General features: G+C 38.6%; 1 protein-coding gene across 5 annotated transcripts in view; it reads right to left on the minus strand.

Annotated features, from left to right (window-relative positions):
- Window positions 1-5,949: 5,949 nt before the first annotated feature.
- SLC25A12 (solute carrier family 25 member 12) overlaps window positions 5,950-26,976 on the minus strand; it is a 136,257-nt gene continuing 115,230 nt past the window's right edge. For 4 of the 5 annotated variants that reach the window (XM_021923708.2, XM_021923707.2, XM_021923706.2 and 1 more), the window contains 5 exons: window positions 15,979-16,119; window positions 13,825-13,963; window positions 10,123-10,281; window positions 9,906-9,996; window positions 5,950-7,914 (listed from right to left, as the gene is read on the minus strand). In XM_021923708.2, the coding sequence (XP_021779400.1) occupies window positions 7,713-7,914; window positions 9,906-9,996; window positions 10,123-10,281; window positions 13,825-13,963; window positions 15,979-16,119 (732 nt within the window). In that variant the 3' untranslated portion in view covers window positions 5,950-7,712. The remainder of the gene's footprint in view (window positions 7,915-9,905; window positions 9,997-10,122; window positions 10,282-13,824; window positions 13,964-15,978; window positions 16,120-26,976) is intronic. The other variant, XM_003907603.4, reaches the window with a different exon arrangement.

The following is a 26,976-nucleotide window of genomic DNA, read 5'->3' on the forward strand; positions in this document are numbered from 1 at the left end:
GGCAAAAACTGATTGAACTTCAAGGAGTTCACTATTATGGTTACAGGCTTCAACACCCCTCTATCAGAAAAGGACAGATCCAGCAGGCAGAAGATCAATCAGTAAGGACATAGTTGAACTCAGCAACACCATCAATCAACTAGATGTGATGGATGTCTATTGACTACTACTTAAAACAACAGCAGAATACATATTCTTATCAAGCTTACATGAAACATTCACAACTACCACATTCTGGGCCATAAAAACACTTTAAAACATTTAAAAGAATAAACATATAATGTCTGTTCTCAGGCCTCAAAGGAATTAAACTAGAAATCAATAACAAAGATAGCTGGATACCTTAAAATACTTGGAGATTAAACAACACACTTCTAAATAACACATGGGTCAAAGAATAAATCTCAAGAGAAAATTTAAAATATTTTGAAATATATGAAAATGAGGGCAGGCACAGTGGTTCACACCTGTAATCCCAGCACTTCGGGAGGCTGAGGTCAGGAGTTTGAGACCAGCCTGGCCAACATGGTGAAACTCCGTCTCCACTAAAAATAAAAAAATGAGATGGGCTTGGTGGCACATGCCTGTATTCCCAGCTACTTGAGAGATTGAGGTGGGAGAATCACTTGAACCCAAGAAGTGGAGGTTGCAGTGAGCCAAGATCATGCCACTGCACTCCAGCCTGGGTGACAGAGCAAGACTCTATCTCAGGAAAACAAACAAACAAAAAAGACAGTGAGCAAACGGAATAAAAAGAGATCAAAAGAGGAATTTTTGAAAGCAACAAAAGAAAGATGACTTACCATATATAAGGGAACAACAATATTGATCAACAGTTGATTTCTCATCAGAAACCATGAATGCCATAAGGCAGGAAGATAACATATTCAAAGCTGAAAGGAAAAAGAAACTGTCAGCCAAGAATTCTATGTCCAGCAAAATTAGTCTTCAAAAATGAAGCTAAAATAATGACATCATTAAACAAATGACTGACAGTATTTGTTGCTAGACAACCTACCTTGCAAGAAATTATTAAAGGAAGTCCTATTGTCTGAAAAGAAATAGCAGTAGTGTTTTAGACCATTTTATGCTGCCATAACAGAATGACACAGATCGGGTAATTTATAATGAACAGATATTTGGCTCACAGTTCTGGAGGCAGGGAAGTTCAAAAGCATGCATGGTGCTGGCATCTGGCAAGGACCTTCATGCTCCATCATCCCTTGGTGGAGGGCAAGACGGTGAGAGCAAGAGGGGCCAAACCCACTTTTATAACAAACCCACTCTTGTGATAACCAACCAACTACTGAGATAAATATGTTAATCCATTCATGAGGGCAGAGCCCTCATGACCTAATCACCTTTTAAAGGTCCTACCTTTTAACCTTGTTGCATTTGGGATTAAATTTTCAACACATGAACCTTGTTGGACACATTCAAACCATAGCAGATGGTAACTCAAATTCACATGAATGAAAAACACCTATAAAGGCAGTACATAGGTAAATGTAAGACTACATTTTTTTAAATCTTAATTGATTGAAAATACAACGGCAAGGAACAGTAATTATAAAACTTTACTGTGGGGTTATAACATATACAAATGTAATATATATGACAATAGCAAAAGGAGGAAAAGAAATGGAGCTATATTAGAGCTATGTTTTTATATTTTACTGGAACTTACTGGAATATATTTTCCAGAATTAATATTAATCAGTACGTTGTGATAAATTAAGATATATATTTTAACCCCTAGATAAATCACTAAGAAAATAACTCCAAAAAATAGTTAAAACAAAAAACTTACAATGGAACACTATAAAATATATATTTTTAACACAAAAGAAAGTAAAGGAGAAAGAAAGAAACAAGAAAAAAAAAAGAGACATAGAAAATAAAACCTGATTATCAAAACCAGTGAGTTCAGCAAGGTTGTAAGATACAAGATCAACGTCTAAAAATCAGCTGTTTCTCTATATAACAATGAACAGTCTGAAAATGAAGAACATTGTATTAATAAAAACATCATAAATAAAATATTTAAGGACTGGGCGCAGTGGCTCACATCTGTAATCCCAGCACTTTGGGAGGCCAAGGCAGGCAGATCACAAGGTCAGGAGTTCAAGATCAGCCTCACCAACATGGTGAAATCCCATCTCTACTAAAGATACAAAAATTAGCTGGGTGTGGTGGTGTGTGTTTGTAATCCTAGCTACTCAGGAGGCCAAGGCAGGAGAATCGCTTGAACCTGGGAGGCAGAGGTTGCAGTGAGCTGAGATCACGCCACTGCACTCCAGCCTGGATGACACAGCGAGACTCTGTCTCAAAACAATAAATAAAATATTTAGGGATAAATTTAACAAAGAGGTATTAGACCTGTACACTGAAAAATATAAACATGGGTGAAATTTTAAAGATCTAATTAGAGATCCCAAGTGTGTGGATTGGAAAACTCAAGATTGTTAAGATGGCAGTTCTTCCCAAATTGATCTATAAATTCAGCAAAATCCCTATCAAAAAAAGAACAGCTGACTTTTTTGAAGAAATTGACAAGCTAATCCTAAAGTTTATATGGAAATACAAAAGATCCAACATAAGCAAAACAGTTTTGAAAAAGAACAAAATTAGAGGATTTACACTTCCCTATTTCAAAACTTAATGTGAAGCTACAATAATCAAAATTGTGGTACTGTCTTAAGTATAGTGATATAGATGAATGGAACAGAAATGAGGGTCTAGAAATAAACTCTTACAGGTATTGTCAATTTATTGTTGATTAAAGAACACCAAGGCAATTCACTGAGGAAAGGATTGTCTTTTCAAGAATGGTGCTGAGGTTGGACATAGTGGCTCACACCTGTAATCCTAGCACTTTGGGAGGCCAAGGAAGGAGGATTGCTTGAGGCCAGGAATTTGAGACCAGCCTGGGCAACATAGTGAGACCTCATCTCCACAAAAAGTAAAAATAAAAAAAAAATTAGTAATTGGACAATTGGATATTCACATACAGAGTATGAATTTAAATCCTTACTTCATACCATATACAAAAATTAACTCAAAATAGATCATAGACCTAAATGTAAGAACTAAAATATTAAACTTCTCAAGGAAAACAGAAAACCTTCATGACCTTAGTTTAACCAGTTTTTAGATGACACCAAAAGCATGAAATTGAACTTAATAAAAATGTTAAGCTTTTGTGCTTCAAAAGACGCCAATAAGAAAACAGATTGGGAGAAAATATTTGCAAATCTGATATAGGACTCACATCCAGAACGTATAAAGAACTACTACAACTCAATAATAAAAAGACAAACCTCAATTAAAAAATAGATAAAAGATTTGAAGAAACATAGATACCTATAAGCACGTGAAAAAACACTCAAATTAGTTATTAGGGAAAAGCAATTAAAACCACAATGTAGTGTCACTTCACATCCACTGAATAGCTATAAGAAGATAGTCAATAATTAAGTATTGGTAAGGATGTGGAGAAACTGTAACACTCATCCATTACTGGTGGGAGTATAAAGTGATACATTTTACATTTAGAGCATGATATCAATCCACTAAAATTTTATTGTGGTGATGGTTACATAGCTCTGTAAATACCCCTTCAGTAAAGCTGTCAGAAAGAAAACCGTACTGCTAGACTAACTTCCAGTTTATTATACTGGAACAAGTCAGACGATACCAGGAGGAAGCAATCAGATAAACAATGTGAGACATTCTGTAAGACAACTGGCTTCCAATGTTACGAAAAAACCGAGTTATATTCCCACATACCAGAAATGACATTTCCAAAAAAGATATTTATAACGGTATCCAAATGTATGATGTACCTAGGAATATATGTAACAAAAGATTTACAAGACCATCTTGGCGATTAATAAAATTTTATTAAGACATTAAAAGGACTTAGTGATATATCATGTTCATGGATTGAAAGGCCCACTGTGATATAAATTCTCCCAAAATAGCTTATAGATTCATTGCAACTCCAGTCAAATTTTCAATGTGTTTGGCATTTTTTAGTGAAACATGATAAACTATTTCTAAAATATATAAAGAAGAGCAGAGAACCAAGAAGAGCCACAAGCTATTGATGAATAACAAGGACGTGAAAGGACTTTGATATATCAAAAAAATTTTTTGAAGATGATGGAGTAATGAAGAGGGTGTACATTAGAAGAGGGGAAAAAAAAACAATATAATAAAGAGCTCATAAAAGATCTTTGCATATATGGACAATATACAACAGAAAAGGCACTTCAAAGCAATAGGACAAGGAAGTTGTTTTTTTTTTTTTTTCCAATAAACAGTGCTGGCACAACAGACTAGCCTTAAAGCAGCAAAAAAATTACCTCATACTATATGTTGAAGATTGTTCCAAGTGGGATGACACCAAAATGTGAGAGGCAAAACTACAAAGCATGTAACAAGAGAATATTAACTATATTTTTAACGTAATGATTTTAAAAAGTGAGCTAACCATAAAGGAAAACTATTGATATATTTGAAGATATTAAAATTAAAATGTTAATATATTTTATAAACACTGTGAAAAGACAAGCACAAAGTGGGAAAAGATTCTGCAACACAACTCTTAAAGGAGTAGTATCCAGAATATATAAAGAATCACCTGCAAATTAATGAGAAAAATGGTCAAACTTTAACATACTTCATTCACCAAAGATGAAATCCAAATGGCCAAAAAATATATGAAATGTGCTCAGCCTCATGAACACCTTTCATATTTTTTCCATATAAGGAAAATGGTCATCATAACGACAATGTGATACCATTATACATCTACCAGATTGGGGTGGCTGGGGGAAAGCCAGTACACCCTGGGAAGAATGTAAATCAGTACAAGAATCTTTGGGAAACAGTTGGCATGATCTAGGTTCCACTCTTATGTATATGTCCTTTTAAAGATGCAAACTCCAGAAGACATGTTCAAAATATCCATAGAAGCACTGTTTGAAATATCCCCAAAGTGGAAAAAATCCATATTGTCCATCAAGAGTAAAATGAAAAAAGTATATGTAATACATTCATACAATGGAATAAACACACTATAGCTACATTCAGTGATAAGGATGAATCTCAGAATGCTTAGCGAAAGAAACCAGTCTCAAAAGTGTACATATGGTTCACATAAATTCCAAAAACAGAAACTAAATATGGTCTTTAGAGACATACACATGAATGGTAAAACTGTGAAGAAAAGCAAAGCGAAAAGTAGGGATGATGTTAAAGTGGACGGCAGGTTGTGTTAGGGAGGGACATATAGGGAGCTTCTGAGATGTTGGAGATGTTCTATTTCTTTACCCGGTAGTCATATGGTATGCACATTATGTTAAAAATATATATGTGTGTACATATCTGTTGTATACATGCATACATGTTTCACGTACTTTGTCTATATTCCACAATAAGAAAATATACAAATGACCAGTAAATATGAAAAGACATTCAATCTCACTAGTAATTAGAAAAATAAAATAACCATGATCAGCTCTCATGATTTGCTGAAAATGTAAAAGACTGATAATATCCCTCTTTGCTGAGGTTGCAGAGAAATAGGCATTCTCATATGCTATCAACAGGAAAGTAAATTAATAATTCCTTTTTGAAGACCAATGTGGCAATATGTATAAAAACGTAAAGCTTGTCTTAAAAGTCTTCAATTCCAAGTATCTATCCTAATGAAATTGACATGCACTCAAGATATGTGTACGAAGATGTCTGCCATTCACTACAGCATTGTTTGCCGTAGTGAAAAAAATGAATAAATATCAAAAGGGGAGATTTATGAAAAGTATTATAACCCATAAAATGAAATACTATGCAGTCATTAAAAATAAAACTTTATAAACTGACATGGAAAGATATCCAAAACACAAGCAAGACACAGAATAACACACACACAGCATAATCCTGTTAAAATATAAATATGTACATATATTTATATAGAGTTATGAAAAACAGACTACAGATTCATGCTGTAACCTATTAGCAGTGATTACCTCTGGGCCAGGAAGTGGTGGAGGTAGAAGAAGGGTAAGCGGGACACTTTCCCATCTTACTCTAGATACATACATAGGATTCTTTTATAATCACATATCCATGGACTACTCATATATTCCTAACAAGTGGTAGTAGCAAAACAACTGTATTATTATTTGTTCCATTCCTATGAGATCAATCTAACACATTTGAAAATAACTTGCTTTCAAAGCTAATTCTTTTGTTCCTGGAGGGCCTTCAAACAGCCTACAGTTGTGGTCACAGGGCTGTCAGCCATCAATCAAGGAGCCCTGTGCAGGATACTAAGTAACTTGGTCTGTCTCCAGGCTCGCCTCTTGAAAATATTTGCATACATTCTCATATTCCAGCTTACTGGCAGTAGCAATGTCTTCCAAGAGCACTTTGGTAAGGTAAATAAATTCTGATGATGCACATCAAATCACATCCATATCAAAGTATAGATGTGGCTGTCAAGATGTATGTTTAGATCCAAATTAGTAATCACGCCTTTGGTGAGTGACTTTTAGAACAGTTTGCATTTGGATTCCAAAGTAAGAACGTAGACCCCACTAAATCACCATATAGAGCCTTTCTTCTCTTTCTTCTTCCCTCCCTTCACTCTGCGCTAGCCCTTTCTAAAACTAATTTTTCTATTTTCTATAAAGGTGGAAGAAAGGGCGAACCTGATCATGAGATTTTTGGAAACAGTAGTCAATCAGAACAAAAAGCATTATCAGTATATTTACGAAGAAAAATCAAACTACATGTACACATTTTGGTGTGCATTTTATTTTTGACTGGAATCATATCCATATGAAGGAAAACTGTGGAAGTATCCTTTACTCTTTTGAAAGCTTGGCCTTTGCCTTGCTGTGTCAAAGGAAAGCAAAACTAAGCCAGTAATGATGGAGATATCCCTGTTTCTATATGCACACTGACAGGAGAGGAGCTGCCTAGGAAATGCTTTTTGATTGATGAACAGAGGAGGGTCTACACACACATTAAAATACAAATGGAAACATATCAGCACACACAAGTCATTAGCCTGGTCCTCTGGCATCCACTGGCATGCATCTTTCCAAAGTACCACTTATTCAATGGTATCAGCAATATGTCTCATTATGCCTTTTATCAGCAAATACCTTTTTATTCCAGAATGGAAAACAAACTAGGAATTAAATACATCCAATATTGATGCTTTATTTCCATAAGTCACCAATAAGAGAATGAATTTAATTTTAATACATTTATTTTTGTGTGATTCTTAATAAAACACTTTCAAAACATTCTGTACATTTCAAGCCACTCAGAACCGCATTACATTTCTACAAATGTGATTTGTTGGGATGAGGTGCCAAGATGTCTCTGTACAAAGATGTACAATATGTACAATCACTGTAAGTGCAAGCTGTGCAAAGCAGAGTCTAGAACACTAATTCATGCCAAGGCTTACAAAAACATTTCAACACATAAGACTAAAGCTTGAAACAGCATTGTGGTTTTTTCCCTGGGCAAATGATTATTTTATAAACAAGTATATGTATATGTCATATAGAAAGAATAGTTTGACTCCTCAGCTCAGTCAGCACCATGCAGCTGACTGGATACATTACAGGGCTGCTCTCCTAGGCCTCTTTCTTCAAGGTGCCATTTTGCCACACTCAACAGTTGTCTCATCACTGAGTGGCTGCCACTGCTGCCTTTGGCTGAACCACAGCAACACTAGGAGACTTAAATTTGGGGAGATAAAGGCCAAATTTGTTTTCGATGCCTGCAAACGTGGCTGTGGCGAGTCTGTATCCACCGATGTGATCAGGGTTGGCAGGAGGAAGGTCTGCAATGCGTGACTTAGGTGTTGGTTCTGAACCAGCGGGTTTGCTGTTGACAGAAAAAAAGCCAACGGTTAGCATGCTGAAGGTGGATGAGGGCAGCTTACAGCTGGACATTTTCGGTCTGACCCATGTGCCACAAAGAAGAGTGTTTGTCTCAAGTATTTCCATGGCACCTGTGCTGCATGACTAGAAACAACAGTCATGATTTATGGCTGCTTTGACAGCAACTTATCTACATACCTGATTTACAAGAGAAATGGTCTTATTTCCAATGCTTGTATACATATATAAACAGATCCATAGGAAAAAAGTCAGAAGAAAAGACATTCAAATATGAAGATTCTCTGGGAAGTAGGATTATGGATGATTTTTTCTTTTTTCTTTTTGTAAAGATGGGGTCTTGCTATGTTGCCAAAGCTGGTTTCGAACTTCTGGTCTAAGCGATCCTTCTGCCTTGGCCTCCCAGAGCACTGGGAGGTGTGAGCCACCACACGCAGGCTGGTTTTTTTCTTTTATGCTTTATGGTTTTCCAAATTTTCTGCACTTAGCATATATGAAAGTAATTTTTAAAGTATATATTTTTCTTTTGACATAACTTTAGAAGTTAACTTTTTACGTAGTAGACTCATAAAGATTATCAATTAAATTATTTAAAGAGAAATAGGCAGGGCACGGTGGCTCACGCCTATAATCTCAGCACTTTGGGAGGCCAAGGCAGGTGGATCACGAGGTCAGGAGATAGAAGCTATCCTGGCTAACACGGTGAAACTGTGTCTACTAAAAATATAAAAAAAAAAATCAGCTGGGCGCGGTGGCATGTGCCTATAGTCCCAGCTACTCGGAAGGCTGAGGCAGGAGAATCACTTGAACCTGGGAGGTGGAGGGTGCAGTGAGCCGAGATCGTACCACTGCACTCCAGCCTGGGTGACAGAGCGAGACTGTCAGAAAAAAAAAAAGAGAGAGAGAGAGAAATAAATAGCTTTAGTTCTTTTACAGAAGTTGAAAGCATGGAAAAGCCTGAAGCTTCACATTTCTACAATGCAACTGTAAGACTACTGTTCTCACTTTTTTTGTATAGGTCCCTCCACTTGATCCAACAGCTGATTCCATATATGGCCTTTGGGCACAGAGGAGTTCACAGGCTTCTGATGTGAGGACTCAGGAATGGTACTTGGTCTTCTGCTAAAAAGCTAATAATTGCTTGCTTTGGGTACAACTTCCCCACCCAGAAAATTCAACTAATAAGTCCTCTTCTCAGTGCAAGCTTCAAATGATAAACTTTTAGAAGCCCAATTTCTGGCCTACAGCTCACTAGTGATTATATCCATGGGCAAAATCTCTCTTCAAGCCTATTGGTTTTTCCAGTAAATTAGCTTCAAGAACATCTACACCTAACTAATAATAAATTGTGGTGAATAATGAAGTATCAGAGATGCAAAAAGGCTTGGGACTTTGAAAGCAAATGCCCAAAAGTGTTAGTGGTATACATTTACATAACTTCTGTGAAAGGGCCATATAATAAAATCCACATAATGAGAACACCATGAAGTTCAGTATTTGCTTACGTGAGAAAAGACAATTATTTACACAGTGTTTTAATCTGCTGCCTCCTGGCTAGGCACGGTAGCTCATGCCTATAATCCCAGCACGTTGGGAGGCCAAGGCTGGTGGAGTTCGAAACCAGCCTGGACAACACCGCAAGATCCCATCTCTATAAAAAAGTACAAAAATTAGCTGGGTGTGGTGGCACGCCTCTGTGATCCCAGCTACTCGGGAGGCTGAGGTGGGAGGATCACTTGAGCCCGGGAGGTTGAGGCTACAGTGAGCCAAGATCATGCCATTGCATTCCAGCCTGGGCAACAGAGGATATCCTGTCTTTTAAAAAAAATTTGCTGCTTCCCTAAAATCCCCCAATAGCTTATTAAAGGTTCTGTCTTATCAGTTTTCTAAGAGTTGCAACAATGCCTTTGTAGACAGAGCAAACATTTGTTTTGGTTTTAGTGATTTCTTTGTAAAGGAGTTGAGCAGCTGACTTACAGGCCTCCAAAATCAATGTAAAACCACCGCTGGAGAAGTTCATAAGTGACCAAGGTAACACCAAACTGGGGAGAGGATCGAAACACTCGAGCTGAAAAACAGAAGCAGGGGCAGGGGAGACTTAAAGCCAGAACAAATGTGGTAAAGACAGCCACGAGTCACAGGGGAGGATGCTAGAGCCAGCCAGCTATTCTGTATGGCTCCAGCCCCTGCCTACCTGCAGTCCCTTTCCAAAATGCTGAGGGCCCTTCTTCCCGGAGAATCTTCCTGAAACAGTCGATGACACCACTGTATGTCGTCTGGCCAGCGCGGGCAGCCACCTGCAGTCTTGTCTTGATGACATCAGCAGGGGTCACCAGAGATGCAGCTGGGACACCTTTCAGAAGAAAACTACATTTATCTAGAGTACCTTATAAAAGATAGGAATACTACTAACATCTACTATAGAGTCTGCAACTTCAATCACTTGAGCGGAACTCAAAACTCTTTAAATAGATGTCTGGCCACTAATGGGAAAAGGACATAGAAGCCTATTAGCTGTTTCAATGTGATCAGTGGAAAATTATTTTTTTTTCTGAATTAAAAAAAAATCACTCTACATTGCATGATCCCAAATAACTGTGAAACGAAAAAAAAAGTAGCAATATTAATAAGGCAATTCCCAAGTGTTCTCTTTCAGTTTCAATTATTTTACCTCCTTTTTTTCTTAAATAAGATACAAGTATTTTTTATGTATAAAAAAAGGATAATGTCATTTTAGTGAGTCACTAAATGTATCTGACACTAAACTACTGTTTTTCCTGATTCTTGTCAACTGTAGTGTGGGAGGTGAATATCAATACTCATAATCACTCGCTTGTTTGAAGGGCTACCTTGAGAGTTAACTGTGACTCCTTTCAGACATGCTTACATGACAAAAGTCATTACAACTGGAGCAAGAGGTGGCCAGACAGCCAGTTAAGAAACGATAGGGGAGCTGGTCAGGGAAAGGCCCCTGTGCCCAAGCTCCCTGGGGTCATGTTGAGATTGATCAGCATCAGGACACAGAAGACGGATTTCACAACCACACCTTTTACTTATAAAATAAAACGGAGAGCAAAGGAGCAACATAATCTTCCCCAGGGGAAAGAAATTCAATTTGGCCTGAATATCATTGTATCCTCACTAGGCAGATGGAGCTGGCAGCCTTGTAGGGGGTTCTGCTAGAAAAGAATGCAAATACCTCCCCTTGGCATGGCCTTGCACCCTATTCAGATGAAACTAGGTAAACTGCCTGCCTTTGGAGGCAGACTTTTGAATGTTCTCAGTTCCTGCTAGCAAATCTTGACTGGTAAAAATTAGAAAAAATAATTTCATTCTGAAAACTGACATCAAATGTCTATGGGGAAAAAGTTGCTGCTGACAGTTCCATGGAAATATTTAGTTGGTTCAGCCAACCACTGGCAAATGCCTGTCCACAATTAGACTCTTCTTCCCTGGCTGTTTTTCGTTGTTGATTGGGAAGCACAAGGAAAAGCCTGGAAGGCAAATGTTGCCCCCATTTAAAATAGGAGACTGGGCCAAGTGTGGTGGTTCACACTTGTAATCCCAGCACTTTGGAAGGCCAAGATGGGTGGATCACCTGAGGTCAGGAGTTTGAAACCTCACATGTACAGCCTGACTTTTTTTTTTTTTTTTTTTTGAGACGGAGTCTCACTCTGTCGCCCAGGCTGGAGTGCAGTGGCACGATCTTGGCTCACTGCAAGCTCTGCCTCCCAGGTTCACGCCATTCTCCTGCCTCGCCTCCCGAGTAGCTGGGACTACAGGCACCTGCCACCACACCCGGCTAATGTTTTGCATTTTTAGTAGAGATGGGGCTTCACTGTGTTAGCCAGGATGGTCTCAATCTCCTGACCTCGTGATCTGCCCATCTCGGCCTCCCAAAGTGCAGGGATTATAGGCATGAGCCACCGCGCCTGGCCTCAGTCTGACTCTTGAGTTAGGAAGGAGCTGACTTGGAAAAGGAGAGAACCAGATGTCCTTGGCTGCACCAACACTCCGAAAAGACAAAGGAAGGAAGGGGTGCATGTTTGCTCTCTATACAACCAGTAATGAACCATTACAGAGCTCAGTGTGGCTCTGACCAGCTGTGCTGGCCAACATGGTGAAACCCTGTCTTTATCTAAAATACAAAAATTAGCCAGGCATGGTGGTACACGCCTGTAGTCCCAACTACTTGGGAGGCTGACGCAGGAGAATCGCTTGAACCCGGGAGGCAGAGGTTGCAGTGAGCCAAAATTGTACCACTGCACTCCAGCCTGGGTGACAGAGCAAGACTCCGTCCCACCAAAAAAAAAAAAAAAAAAAAAAAAAAGGTGGGAGACTGGTAAGTACCAGAAAGGGGCTGCTACACACAACTCACTGCCAAGACTGAGCAGGTAACTTTACTGGCTTTTAAACGCAAAACTTACTGAAATTACCACCGCTAGGGGAAAAAGGACTTGCTGGGCCCCAAGTAAGGGCGGTAAGGTCCCTGGGGCCGTTTCTTAATGATCACAAGTCATCCCTGTCTTCACAAGCAAGAACAACAATGTGGTCCATCCCAACACTCTCAGGCCCAAGGGCTCCTGCCACACACCAAGCACAGCACACTCCAGGAGCTGCTCAGGTTGCCCCGATGTTTAGCCAGAGCCTCCAGAGGAGAATGAGCCCAGCAATGAAGAGCCACACAGTAAACATAAGCCTGGCTGGTCACAGCCACACTGAGCTCTGCAATGGTTCATTACTGGTTGTATAGAGAGCAAACATGCACCCCTTCCTTCCTTTGTCTTTTCAGAGTGTTGGTGCAGCCAAGGACACCTGGTTCTCTCCTTCTATTCCAAGTCAGCTCCTTCCTAACTCAAGAGTCAGGCTGTACCTGTGAGGTCAGAAGGAAGCATCTTAGTACGTCCCTGCTCTTACAAGGCTCCTCTTTCAAATGGAATCTCTTCTGTGCCTAATTTGGTATCTTAGATGAGATGAAGGTTTTCCTTCATGTTATTGACATTTATTGAGCACCTATTACTACTACACTGGCCACACAGGAAAGGCAAGGATGAAGAGAATGAAACTCTTGCCCTCAAGAAGCTATTAGCCTAGTACAGAGGATAACACTTATGCAAATAACTATTAATAAAAGACAAACTGTTTTTGTTTTTTTTGTTTGTTTGTTTTTTTGTTTTTTTGAGACAAGCTCTCACTCTGTCACCCAGGCTGGAGTACAGTGGTATCATCTCGGCTCACCGCAGCCTTGACCTCCCAGGCTCAGGTGATCCTCCCACCTCAGCCTCCCGGGTAGCTGGGACTACAGGCACGCACCACTATACCTGGCTAATGACAAAGTGTTAAGGGTTAGAAAAAGTACAAAAATTGAGTTCAAGGTGGTTTGCTGAGGGGTACTGCTTACTTTGGTCTAATGAGGGCAATGGTAGGAAAAAGAGGGACACCTTCACGACAAAAGCTCAATTTTGGGCCAAACCATGTAGATTCCAATATACGGAGAAAGTAAGAGCATGCTAGATCTGTGCATAAGCATGAGATACAGCAAAGCAACTGATTTGAGGAAAAACTTTCCCACCTTAATGCTTAGCTTGGCTGTACTCAAGGTTTCAGGGGCACAGGAGACTAAGAAACATGTTAATGATGAAAGCCCAATTTAGATGGGCAGATCTAATTTGGCTCTGAGTTGCTAAGCTGCATTAAGCTGTTTATCCACATTATGCAAATGTAATTAACTCTCATCAGAATTACAGCACATCCCACAAAGGAGAAAAAGTGATATTTAAACTAAGGTACAAACAATAATCCTTCCAGAAATAAAAGGGGAAAGTACATAGAGATTCTGTACTTTTTAAATAATGGGAGAATTCTTGCAGTTAAAAAAAAAAAAATTCGTAGTTACCTGCCATGGCTCCAGCTGCAAGAAGATTTAAACCTCCCACATGTCCATTTTCATCAGCCAGAAGTAGTTTGCAATGAGCATAAACAGGAAAATAGATTGCAGAGAAGGGAATGTCTCGGAGGAAACACGCTTTGGCACCCTGTCACACAGTGAGGAAATAGTGCAAAACAGTGTGAAACTGAGTATGAATGCCCAAATGGGATCCATGTGACATTTTTCAGTGACAAGCCTGAGGTGTCCCTCAAACAGCATTAGAACTGATGTGCAAGGGAAATGGGGGAGGCGGGAGATGAGTGGGGAATAGGGAAATCCGTATATCTCAAAGCTTGTGAAAGCATGGTGAATCCTGCAGTCCTAGAGTTAATAACTGGGTAATGATACTATCTGAAAACTAAGAACTTTCTGGCATTTTTTATATAGATTCAGGGTTTTTTAAATTAATTAATCTCTTACTATGGTAAAAACACACAAGATCTACCCTCTTAAATTTTTACATCAGGTGAGAGTCCCCGCAGTGCCAGGTAAAAAGCTAGCAGCAGTGGTGAAGGAAGGTAACTACTCTAGAGCAGGGGGAAAAGAAACCCAAATCTTCCCTCCTCATTTCCCATGTCCTAAATATCAGACAAAATATTTTAGCAGCAGATTTCCACAGGAGTAGAAAATCATGACCCAGGGGCAGCTTGTCCCAATGACTGAGGTCTCAAAGAACACCTCTCTCAGCTCTGTCAGAAGCCCACACCATTCCACTACCCAGCTAGGCAAACACTCCACCTTGGCACTTATTTTTTTAATGACTCTGTTTTCTTCTTCTTCTTTTTTTTTTTCTGAGACAGGGTCTCACTATGTTGCCCAGGCTGGAGTGTAGTGGCGCGATCACAGCTTGCTGTAGCCTTGACCTTCTGGGCTCAAGTGATCCTCCCACCTCAGCCTCCTGAGTAGCTGAGATGACAGGTGTACGCCACTGTGCCAGCTAATTTTTTTTTTTTTAAAGTAGAGAGAAGGTCTAGACATTTTGCCCTGGCTGGTTGAACTCCTGGGCTCAAGCAATCCCCCTGCCTCGGCCTCCCAAAGTGCTGGGAGTGCAAGTGTGAGCCAGTGCTCCCAGCCCTGGTTTTTTTTCAAAAAGACAAACTCAAACATTGAAAAAAGAAAAAAATCCACGGACTCACTAAAGGATAATACAGAGAGAAGCAATATTAATAAATTCATCTCTCAAAGGGAATTCAAAAAGGATGGAAATTGGGAGTGGGGAGGAGGAAGCAAAAATGTGTACGAAACTCTCTTGAGACAGGCATCATTGTTTGCTGGTCTCCAGAGAACCCTGTAGCTGTGTGATTCCAATCTAGAGAATTTCTAATTTCTAATTTGCAGTTACAGAAACAAATTTACACATTTCTGCAGTGATGGATCTATATCAGATGCTGTGGAAACACAGTTGTCTATGGTGGCTAAATTTACGTATTCCCCTTACACGAGGCAAAGGAATGGAAAGAAATCCTCTTCCTTGTTTAAGAAAAATAATAGCTTCTGCTCCATTACATCTGATCTGTAATGATGGGAGTAAGTATGCCCGCAGGGAAGGAATCTGTTGACTGGCATTTTGTTAAAGTACAGTACATTTTGTTGTTGTTGGTTTTTGTTTTTTTTTTTTTTTCTAAATGGAATTCATTATTGACAAATCCTACCACTTAACTTCTTAAAGACCTGAATCCTACCAAACTCTACTACTGTTTTACTGTGGTCAAATTATTAAGACAAAGAAAAGCTCCCACTGGGAAGTTAACAATAGAGGTAACTCAGACTGAAAATAAACATAAGACTATTTTGAAGCCCTAAACCAGCCCAAAGAGAGCACCAAGGAAAGTCTTCCCAAACCCCCCAGCAAATGAAAGGCTGTGAGCCTGAGGCCAGTAGGTCTGCGGTGCTGGCCTCCTTGCTGGCAGTTTCACAAAAGCCTGAAGATGACAACAGGAGAGGCTGCATGTGTATTCCACAGCCTCTCATACAAGTGTCCTGATTCTTTTCTTTTTTTTTGATTTTCTACTCCACAGACTACCCTGCTAGACAACATTGCTTTTCAACTTGGAGGGAAGAAGTCTGGTTTCCACATTCTTTCACATTTTATTGAGTACATTATAACCTAAACCTACCCACCTTATACAGACCAAAAATTCCCAAGTCCCGGAGTACATTCAGGGCGCTGACTCTGGGTCCCGTGGTGATCTCTCCAGCTACTTGCAGACGAATCTTCACTATCTCCAATGGGTTGGTAAAAATGACCTGAGAGCCTCCAGCCTGTAGGCAAGGGAGAAGAGACAGGCAGATTCCACATCAGAGCCCGACTGGCAGCGTAAAAAAGGAAAATCCAGCAAAGCCTCCATGTCTTGCTATCTTGAAAAGAAGAAGGTAAAACCTCCTTCCTCATGGGGGAATGACAGTTTGACACTTAGGCCCACCCTGGAGAGGTTCAGAGGGATGGTCTCAAACTCTGTCTCAGATCAATCTACCCCTGGGTTTGTTTCTAGCTGAAATGTCAAGACTATTTCTCAGACCAGTGTTTCCAGGATCACCCCAGCCATATTCCAAATAACAAAACTAATAAACCCATTTGGAAAAAAAAGTAGAGACAGATGTGGCAGCAAGGTACTCAATGAAAGAAAAAGAGATAGTAGAAGACTGTCATATTTTACAAGCCAGAGCTAAAATTCAGAGCTACAATTATTTTTTTCCTCTTTGTGGTAAGCATTCTTGGCAGCAAACCCACTTGCTTCTGCTTCCTTGGATTGTAGAGCAATTAAAACTACTTTGGTGCCTTAAGTCAAAAGGGGAAAAGTCTCCTCCAGTTCAAATTCTAAAATGTATTATCCTAAGCAAAATTCGGATACAGGTACATGGCTACACCCACACAAAAGGGAAGAATTTAGAAAGATAAATTTCAGTAGCATTTCAAGACAAAACCAGAAAAACTCTTCAAGGCAAAGCTGAGAAATGGAACATCTAGTTACCATGAGTACAACACCCTCAGATCAAAGCCACATTCTATATTCCTGTGGTGAGTGACAGAGATTTGAATTTGGATAATGAGAGTATATTTGCATCTGAAATCTGTTAACTAGTAGAGAAAAAAAAAAGTTTAACAAAAACTTCTACCAACTTCTTTTTTTTTGGTTTCTGTAAGACAAGAAAGAAAAAAATGTGTGTGACCATGGATATATAAAAATAAATAAAATATATATCTCCTTTCATGAAATGAAAAATCCCATTTGTACATCTTCAACTGTAGCTGTTTATATTATGTAATCATAACCATATTCATATAATATTCATAATGATATTCATATCATCATAATCACTGTATATAATCACATGTGAAATATGAAATCTGGGACACTGTAATTCCACAGGTAAAGATTACAAACAATACCAAAAATTCACATGCAGCTTTCAATGGTACTTCAGTGCTCAACCTTTGCCCACATTCCTGCTCGTTTATCTAAAACCCAAAGCCCTCCCAGACCCGCTTCCAAGGGGCAGCAACATGGCTCAGTCCATTTTCCTAATTGCCTTGGGACTATAAATCCCCCAACTACCCCTATTCCAATCCTGACTCCTTTTTTTTTTTTTTTTTTTTTTTTTTTTTTGAGACGGAGTTTCGCTCTGTTGCCCAGGCTGGAGTGCAGTGGCCAGATCTCAGCTCACTACAAGCTCCGCCTCCCGGGTTCACGCCATTCTCCTGCCTCAGCCTCCCAAGTAGCTGGGACCACAGGCGCCCGCCACCTTGCCCGGCTAGTTTTTTTGTACTTTTTTAGTAGAGACGGGGTTTCACCATATTAACCAGGATGGTCTCGATCTCCTGACCTCGTGATCCGCCCGTCTCGGCCTCCCAAAGTGCTGGGATTACAGGCTTGAGCCACCGCGCCCGGCCAATCCTGACTCCTTAACTCCTTTCAATATTCAAAATTGCCAGCAATGATACTAAATGCCTTTCCTCTTCATGGACAGCTTACTGTTCTGGATTCCCTAGGGCCTCAATCCCCTTTTTGTCCTTCGAGCAGGGAGGTGCAGCAATTTGCTGTCTCTCTCTCACGGTTTCCTCTAACTCCTCAACTCAACACAATCCAGACCACTGGCGCACAGGTCCCCCAACTATGTACTGACCCAATTTTACATGTTGATTTGCCTGCGTTTCTCTCTCTTTTAATCTGTTGCACTGCAGGCAGAAAGAAGCACTTTAATGTTTCAATCTAAGCAAACAATACTTTCAAAAGGATTGCTGGGTGAAAAATTATGTTAAAATGATAATCCAACTAATTGCTCCTGTAGCTAGTATTAAAGACCAAATCAATTGAAAAAGTTCACTACTTCCCTGAAATCTCTTGTTTAAATAATGGTTGCAAAGACTATCTTTTGGAAAATGTGCTTTATGTTTTAACTAAAGCAGGTTTAAAAATTAATAGAACTGAAAATTTTTATTCTAATTCCCCCAAATTTGCCACTACCAGACAGTGTCAGTCCCTGCGTGCCAAATGTTAAATGTGGACATTATGTTTAAATAAATACAAAGGTCTTTCATGTTTGTTATCATTAGTAAATTATAACATCCTGCTGGGCAGGAGTACTCCAATCCATGTCCCCCACTCGCACCTCACAGCTGCCTCCTCCCCTTCCTTCTCTCATGCACCCTTTTAGAAATAACTGCCAATTGATTGAGATTTATACTCCTTTAACAATGCTTCAAATTTTTTGAAGTATACAAGTAACAGGCTTTCTACTGAAACTACAAAAATGGTACAATAAAGAGAAATAATTGATGTTTTATTTGTTTGTGAGACAGGGTCTCACTCTGTCACCCAGGCTGGAGTGCAGTGGCAGGATCAGCTCACTGCAACCTCAACCTCCCTGGGTTCAGGCGATCCTCTCACCTCAGCTTCCCAAGTAGCTGGGACTACAAGCGTGCACCACCACGCCCAGCTAATTTTTGTATTTTTTGTAGAGATGGGGGTCTTACCATGTTGCCCAAGCTGATCTCGAACTCCTAGGCTCAAGCGATCTACTTGCCTTGGCCTTCCAAAGTGCTAAGATTACAGGCGTGAGCCACTGCACCCAGGTGGGACTACATTTTAAAAATACATACACCTTAATTGCTGTATGATTTGAAGATTAGTTACCTAGCACACATACCAAATCCCAACAATGCACAGGACATAACCACAAAACTCAATTGATGTGCATTTATAAACACATTTAATCTGGCAAGTAAGAGTGCAAACAATCAATGACACTATAGCAAGGCACACATCTATAAGTTTGTTTCATGCCTATGTTTGAAGGAGGAACACTTCTGACAAGTACATCATTTGTATATGCTTTAAAAACTAACATACACGCCAAGTGCAATGACACATGCCTGTAGTCCCAGCTGCTCAAGAGACTGAGGCAGGAGGATTATTTGAGCCCAGGAGTTCAAGGCCAGCCTGGGCAATGGAGTAAGACCCCTACCTCTTAAATTTTTTTAGTTATTAGTATACATTTTTAAAACCTCATGATAGGCCTAGGAACGTAAGGCAAATACTTTCCAGAAACGCTGAATAATTTTAGCAAAGATAAAGACTGCAAAAACCGCAGTTACTTTTGTACCAACATAATAGTTTGTCTAAAACTCTGGATGTTTATAATGCTTAGAGGGAAACATACATGGCAAATATGCACTGTTCTTTTTCAAATTCTGAGGTTAATCACTCCGTCTCTCTCTCTCCTACATATTAAATTGGGGATAGGGAAGGGGGAGTAAAATCTGAGATTAGTTCAATTATACTGGTAAGAAATCAAGCAACACAGAATGAGGGACTATGATGTTATCAAACTATTGAACTGGGTGTTTCCTCTCTGAGAAACAAATACAGAGAAATAGAATATTTCTTCCAAGACTCTATTGATTATAAATGATATCATTAATAACAGCTTTCCAAAGGGGAAAACCACTGCTTGCAGTAAATATAATCTTTAATATATAGAATTCCATAAATACAGTAACTTTTCAATAAAAAATAGTACCTGTATTTCTACAAATATGCTATCATTTGCTATTTTTAATAGCAAAATTGAACAGGAAGAAATTCAAATTCCCAATAAAACTGCCAAGTAGATACAATTTTATGCTGTTAATTGGGCAATATGATTTGATAATAAAATCATGCCAAATGACAAAAACAGAACATAAGATATTAGGTACACATTTGATCATAAATATGTCAAAATTTACCTAAGTTTCTCAAAATCAAAGTGGCTGAAAGATTAAAACATTGATTGCCTCCTGGATAAAGAAACTGAATAGCTGGGAGAAATAATTTTCATAGCATACTCTATTGTACCTTTTAAATTTCAAAACATATGAATGTATTAACTACTCAACAACAACAAGAAACAGACCTGGTCTTAGAAACAATGGCTTCTTTATAGACTAAGTCTTCTCTCACATATTCTTCTTCATGGTAAATTTGGTAATTTGGCAAATATATTTTTTAAACTAGTTGGCATTAGTTACTGTGGACCTAAGGTTTTTTCAAAAGCTTATATATGAACATCAAAAAACCTAACCAAATATAGCTAGTGATCTGAAATAATCAACACTAAGATATATAAAATTTTAAATTAAACCACAATGATACACAGCTACATAAATTTAAATGGACATTGCTAAATTTGACATCCTGTTGCTTCTTTTACAAATGCTTATATTAGGTAACATACCATTCAATACCATACCTTTGCTGAATTTTTTTCACTCATGAAATCACCAAAATTAGCTTCTAATTCTCTAATTGCTTAAATTTCCCTCATTAAATTTGCAGCTTATTTTTTAAAAGAGATACAAGCATTAATATTAAAACAGACTTAGATGCTTTCTACTTTTCAGTATTCTGTTGTCATTTCTTTGTTCTAGAACTGAGTTTAAAAGATACATAAAAGGGAACAAATCTCATTTTGAATGAGGGTTACCCATATATAACAGAAATGGAAAGAATAAAAAACTTCCATTTAATCTTATATGATTTTTTTAATGAGAAAATCAACTAAAGCTGACAACAAAAGTTAGTGGGGAAAAGGATGTAATTTTGAGATGTCACCATGCTTCCACAGTGCCTAAGGCCGAGGGGCTATACACAGGATTAGGCCTATTCAACCTTCTGCCCTCTCAATCCTACCCCCGGGGCAAGTTTCACAAAGAGGTTGGAGACTGGGCCCTGTTTGTGCCAAGTCCTTTGTTTATTTCCTTCTTTGATCTGTTGTCTCCTATAGATTGAAATGATTTCCCTCCAACCACAAAATATCCAATCTAAGTAACTCATTATAAAGTCTTCCCTTTTAGAGACTGATGAAAATCTAACTTCAGTTTATTTAAGGTCACATCAACTCCAGATGAACACCATATGTGCACATAAAATAACCAGATAAACAATAAAAGTCACAGAACTAGGTGTCACTAGGACTGACTCAAGAGGAACAGGAACAGACAGTGAGTCAGCCTTGCACACCACCAACCATTCATATTTTTCTAAAGCAATAGGAAATGCTATGGTTCTTTCTAAAATAGGATAGTGATAGCTTAAAAGAAATAAACTGCAATGTGCTCATTGCTGATTGATGATATATGCGAGGGTGTTATGAATTAACATTACATATACCCCTAACTAGGGTAAGGGAAGTGCTATGATCTGAATGTTGGTGTTTCCCCCATTTCATATGTTGGAACTAATATCCAACATTATAGTATTAAGAAGTAGGGCCTTTTGGGAGGTGATTAAGTCATGATGGTTCTGCCCTAGTGAATGGGATTAGTGCCCTTATATATGAGGTTGAAAGGAGCTGCCTTGTCTCTCCTACCAAGCGAGCACATAGCAGCAAGGTGCCATCTTGGAAGAGAGAGCAAGCCCTCCCTCACCAGACGCTGAATCTGCCAGTACCTTGATCTTGAACTTCCAGCCTCCAGAACTGTAAGCAATAAATTTCTGTTGTTTATAAATTACTCAGTCGAAGGTATTTTTTAATAGCAGCCACAATTAACTAAGACAGCAAGAATGAAAATTAATGTGTACCTATCATAAGCCACTTTTGACATAAATATATAAGGATTTTTAACTTGTATGCATATCTATATGTGTTCACATAAGTATGTAGGCATAAAGTTGGACCACACTAATTCCTGGGGATGGGAGGTGGAGGAGCTGTTTCCAAACTACTCTTTAGAGATATACAAGCTCGGCTTGCTGAGGAAGACATAGAATTCTTCATCATAAGGAGCTGGCTAGTTACAGATCTTGGACCCCAGGATTAGTAAATGCTCCACCTAACATGTGGGCTTTTTGCTTTACCGATATGAAGGGAGGGTGTGTGTATGCAGTGTGGGCACACACATGCTTAAGCTGAGAAAAAGCATGGGAGAATTGAAAGATTCTAGGTTTGGAAGACTACTGACCTAGATTGTCATAGATTTTGCATTCAGCATAACCATTCCATTCCCACAACCGTGCTATCTGCCTTACAGAGGTCTTGTGCACTACTAACTCATGTGAGAGCACTATGCAGACCGAAAGCAAAACACAAAGGGAAAGAATGTGTTCTCCAGAAAGTGTGTTCACATAGGGTTGTGGAAATTCACCTGCAACATTAGCACTTTGCTGAGCAATAAGTTTTGAGTTTCATGACTTCCATCCACTCAGGAGTATATACTCTCTGAAAGAGGTAATGCAGTCAGCTAGGTAAGTTTATTGCTAATCTCTGATTTGAGTTTAACAATTAAAAAAGAACAGGTACTTACCAAAGAGACCATTAGAAAGTACATATAGGTTAGTCCATTTCGATTTTTTTTTTTTTTTTTTTTGAGATGGAGTCTCGCTCTGTCGCCCAGGCTGGAGTGCAGTGGCCGGATCTCAGCTCACTGCAAGCTCCGCCTCCCGGGTTTACGCCATTCTCCTGCCTCAGCCTCCCGAAAAGCTGGGACTACAGGCGCCCACCACCTCGCCCGGCTAGTTTTTTGTATTTTTTAGTAGAGACGGGGTTTCACCATGTTAGCCAGAATGGTCTCGATCTCCTGACCTCGTGATCCGCCTGTCTCGGCCTCCCAAAGTGCTGGGATTACAGGCTTGAGCCACTGCGCCCGGCCTAGATTTTTTTAATATTCTGTTTTGTTAATTTGGAAAGATATTTAAATTTATTCTCACTTAAGTTTCTGGATCTATCCAAAAAACTACATAATTACTTTTTCTTTAAAAACTACTACAAACATCATTAATAAAAGTAATAAACAAGTCATAGACTGGCAAAAAAATATCCACAACACATCTATTTGACAAAGGGCTGTATCCATGACATATAAACAACTTCTACAAATAGTAAAAAATATGAAACCTAATAAAATGTAGGCAAAAGATTTGAACAGATACTTCACACACACATACACACACACACACACACACGAACAGCCAATAACACATGAAAAGATAATCAACATCTTTAGGAATCAGGAATATGCAAATTTAAACCACAATAAGATACTATTTCACATACCTACAATGACTACTATCAAAAACACTACAGATATCAAACATCAGTGAGGATGCGGAGCAACTGGAATACTTGTATACTGCTGAGAAGACTATAAAATGATCCATCCACTTCTAAGAACTAACTGGTAGTTTATTTTAAATTGAATGTACATTGACTCTATTTTACTCTTAGATACCTAAGAAAAATGAAAATATAGGTTGACAAAAAGATTTGTACAAGAATGTTTATAGCAAACTTATATGTAACAGACAAAAACTCAAACATTTATCGATAGAAAAATGGATAAACTGTGGTAAATTTGTACAATGAAATACTACTCAGCAATATGTAAAACAAACACAAACCTGATACCCACACAAGGATGACTCTCTGAAAACATGTTAAACAAAAGAAGCCAGCCATGAAAGAATGCATCTTGTGCACTCCATTTACATGAAATCCAAGAACAACAAACCTTGAGACAGAAATCAGAAGTGTGGTTGCATGGAGTAAGGGAGAAGGGACTGACTGGAAAGAGGCATGAATGAATTTTCTGGGGTGAAATGTTCATTATCTTAGGTGGTGATTACATGGGTGTATACAATTGTCAAAACTCATTGAGCTGAATACCTAAAATCTGTTCCTTTTAAAAATGGTAATTATATCTAAAAAAACAACCAAATATATAAATATGTCATATTCATATATTTACTAAAGGAAGGAAGGAAAGAAGCAAGAAAGTCACTATAAAGTGGAATAGGGTCATCTAGATTTATTTTGACACAAATCAATGCTTTGATTCCCCCAAGAGGACATTATAGAATAAAAGGACTTGGTCTAAAAAAATCAGAATACTTGGGTTCACATGAAACCTCCAGCATATATTAGCTGTGTAAATTGGGGTAAGAGAGTTAGCCTTTCTGGACTTCTGTTTCTCATCTACCTATTTTATAGAGGGTGACAATAATGCATAATAATGTACTTTGAAAATTCTAGGTTGACATTAAGGTACTATTTTTGCCCACAACAGATATCATAATCAAACATTCAACTATATTTGTGTCTTCTAATAAACATACATTTGTACATATAAATATTATGCATAAACATATATATACAGGTGGTCCCCAACTTAACAATGATACAATTTATGGTTTTTTGACTTTACGATAGTGCAAAAGCAATATACATTCAGTAGAAACAATACTTGAAGTACCCATAAAGCCTTTCTGTTTTTCACTTTCAGTACAGTATTCAACAAATTACATGAGATATCCAATAATGTAATATAAAACAGGCTTTGTGCTTTATGATTTTGCCCAATTACAGGCTAACGTAAGTGTTCTGAGCATGTTTTAGGTACGATAGGCTAAGTATGACATTCAGTAGGCTAGGTGGATTAAGTGCATTGTTGACCTAAAAATTTCCAACTCATGATAGGTTTATTACAATGTAACCTCATTGTAAGTCAAGGAGCATCTGGGTGTGGGTGTGTGTGTGTGTGTAGAGAAAGATACAGATTTTCTAACAGAAAAATATATGGTCTGACAAGAATGGTTTACGTATAAGAACAAGAGGAAAAATTATTTAAAACCTATTGTTACATATTTAATACTCATACAACACTCAACATTCATAAGAAATATTTACTGAGCAACTGTATACACACACATACAATCTTACCCCATCTCCACCTAAAAAAAGGTCAAGCAATTTTTAAAAATTATTATTATTATTATTTGTAGAGATGGGGGTCCCACTATGTTGCACAAGCTGGCCTTGAACTCCTGGGCTCAAGCCATCTTCCCACCTCAGCCTTCCCAAGTGCAGAGGTTACAGCTATGAGCTACCACACCTAGCCAAGGTCAGGCAATTTAACCTAGAGTTCAATTTATAGATACTACAAACAAAAATCAAACAAAAAAACATATTGGGATAGCACATCTAAGTTATCATAAATTCTGAACTAGTAAGTTTTTTGAGAAGATTTTGATATAGATATAAAACAAAAGTTTGGTTAATGTTCACAATGAGATTTAAAAATCTGAAAATGGGCCGGGTGCGGTAGCTCATGCCTGTAACCCCGGCACTTTGGGAGGCCGAGGCAGGTGGATCACGAGGTCAGGAGATGGAGACCATCCTGGCTAACACGGTGAAACCCCGTCTCTACTAAAAATACAAAAAATTAGCCAGGTTTGGTGGCACGTGCCTGTAGTCCCAGCTAGTCAGGAGACTGAGGCCGGAGAATCGCTTGAACCCGGGAGGCGGAGCTTGCAGTGAGCCGAGATCATGCTACTGCACTCCTGCCTGGGCAACAGAGCGAGACTCCATCTCAAAAAAATAAAAATCTGAAAATGCACAATCTGTTTGTACTACTATTCCCAAAGGTTATATACTACTTCTAAAATAAGACATTCCACTGTGACTCCCTCTTTCCTGTGGTAAGTGAGAGTTGCTTGCATTTCCAATCAGGAAGTCAGAGTCAACAAAACTTCCATCTGGTTTTAAAAAGTGTGTATGTATGTGTGTGTATATGCATGTGCACACATATGTCTATGCATAAGAGCACATACACATGTATATGAAAACATTAGAAGGAAATACACCAAAACATTAGAAATCAAAAATAAAACAAAACTGACATTTAGTAATATCTCTCTCTGTTCAGGCAAAAAAAAAAAAAGAAAAAAACCTAAAAAACTAAGGCTTAAAAATTGGAAAAGACCTAGATGTAAAAGCTAAAACTATAAAACTCTGAAAAGAAAAAAAAGAGGCATACATATAAAGTCAATTTCTATATACCAGGAAAAAAAAAAAAAGGCATACATCTTCATGATCTTGGATTAATGATTTCTTAGATATAACACCAAAAGTACAAACAACAAAAGAAAAAATACATTAAATGAACTTCATTAAAGCCCAATTCTTCAAAAGACATCATCCAGAAAGTAAAAAAATATCTGAAAAGGGACTCACATCTAGAATATATAAAGAACTCTGTAACCTAAAAAACAATCCAATTTAAAAATAGGCAAAAATTCTGAATAGACATTTTTTCAAAGAAGATATACAAGTGGCCAATATGCACACAAAAAGATGCTCAACATTGTCAGTCAGTAGACCACAATAAGGTATCACTTTTCACCCAGTAAGATGGCTATAGTAAAAAGACAGACAATAAGAAGTGTTATCAAAGATGTGGAAAGTAGCTGTGCGTGATGGCACATGCCTGTAGTCCCAGTTACTCAGGAGGATGGGGCAGGAAGATCACTTGAGGCCAGGAGTTTGAGGAGTTTGATACAGATATAAAACAAAAGTTTGGCTAATGTTCACAATGAGATTTAAAAATCTGAAAATGGGCCGGGTGTGGTGGCTCATGCTATGTTCACACCTGTGAATAGCCGCTACACTCTCAGCTTGGGCAACATTGTGAGACGCTGCCATTATTTAAAAATAAAAATACGGCCGGGCGCGGTGGCTCAAGCCTGTAATCCCAGCACTTTGGGAGGCCGAGACGGGTGGATCACGAGGTCAGGAGATCGAGACCATCCTGGCTAACACAATGAAACCCCGTCTCTACTAAAAATACAAAAAAATTAGCCGGGC

Source organism: Papio anubis, chromosome 10 (assembly GCF_008728515.1).
Source record: "Papio anubis isolate 15944 chromosome 10, Panubis1.0, whole genome shotgun sequence".
Classification (NCBI taxonomy): domain Eukaryota; kingdom Metazoa; phylum Chordata; class Mammalia; order Primates; family Cercopithecidae; genus Papio; species Papio anubis.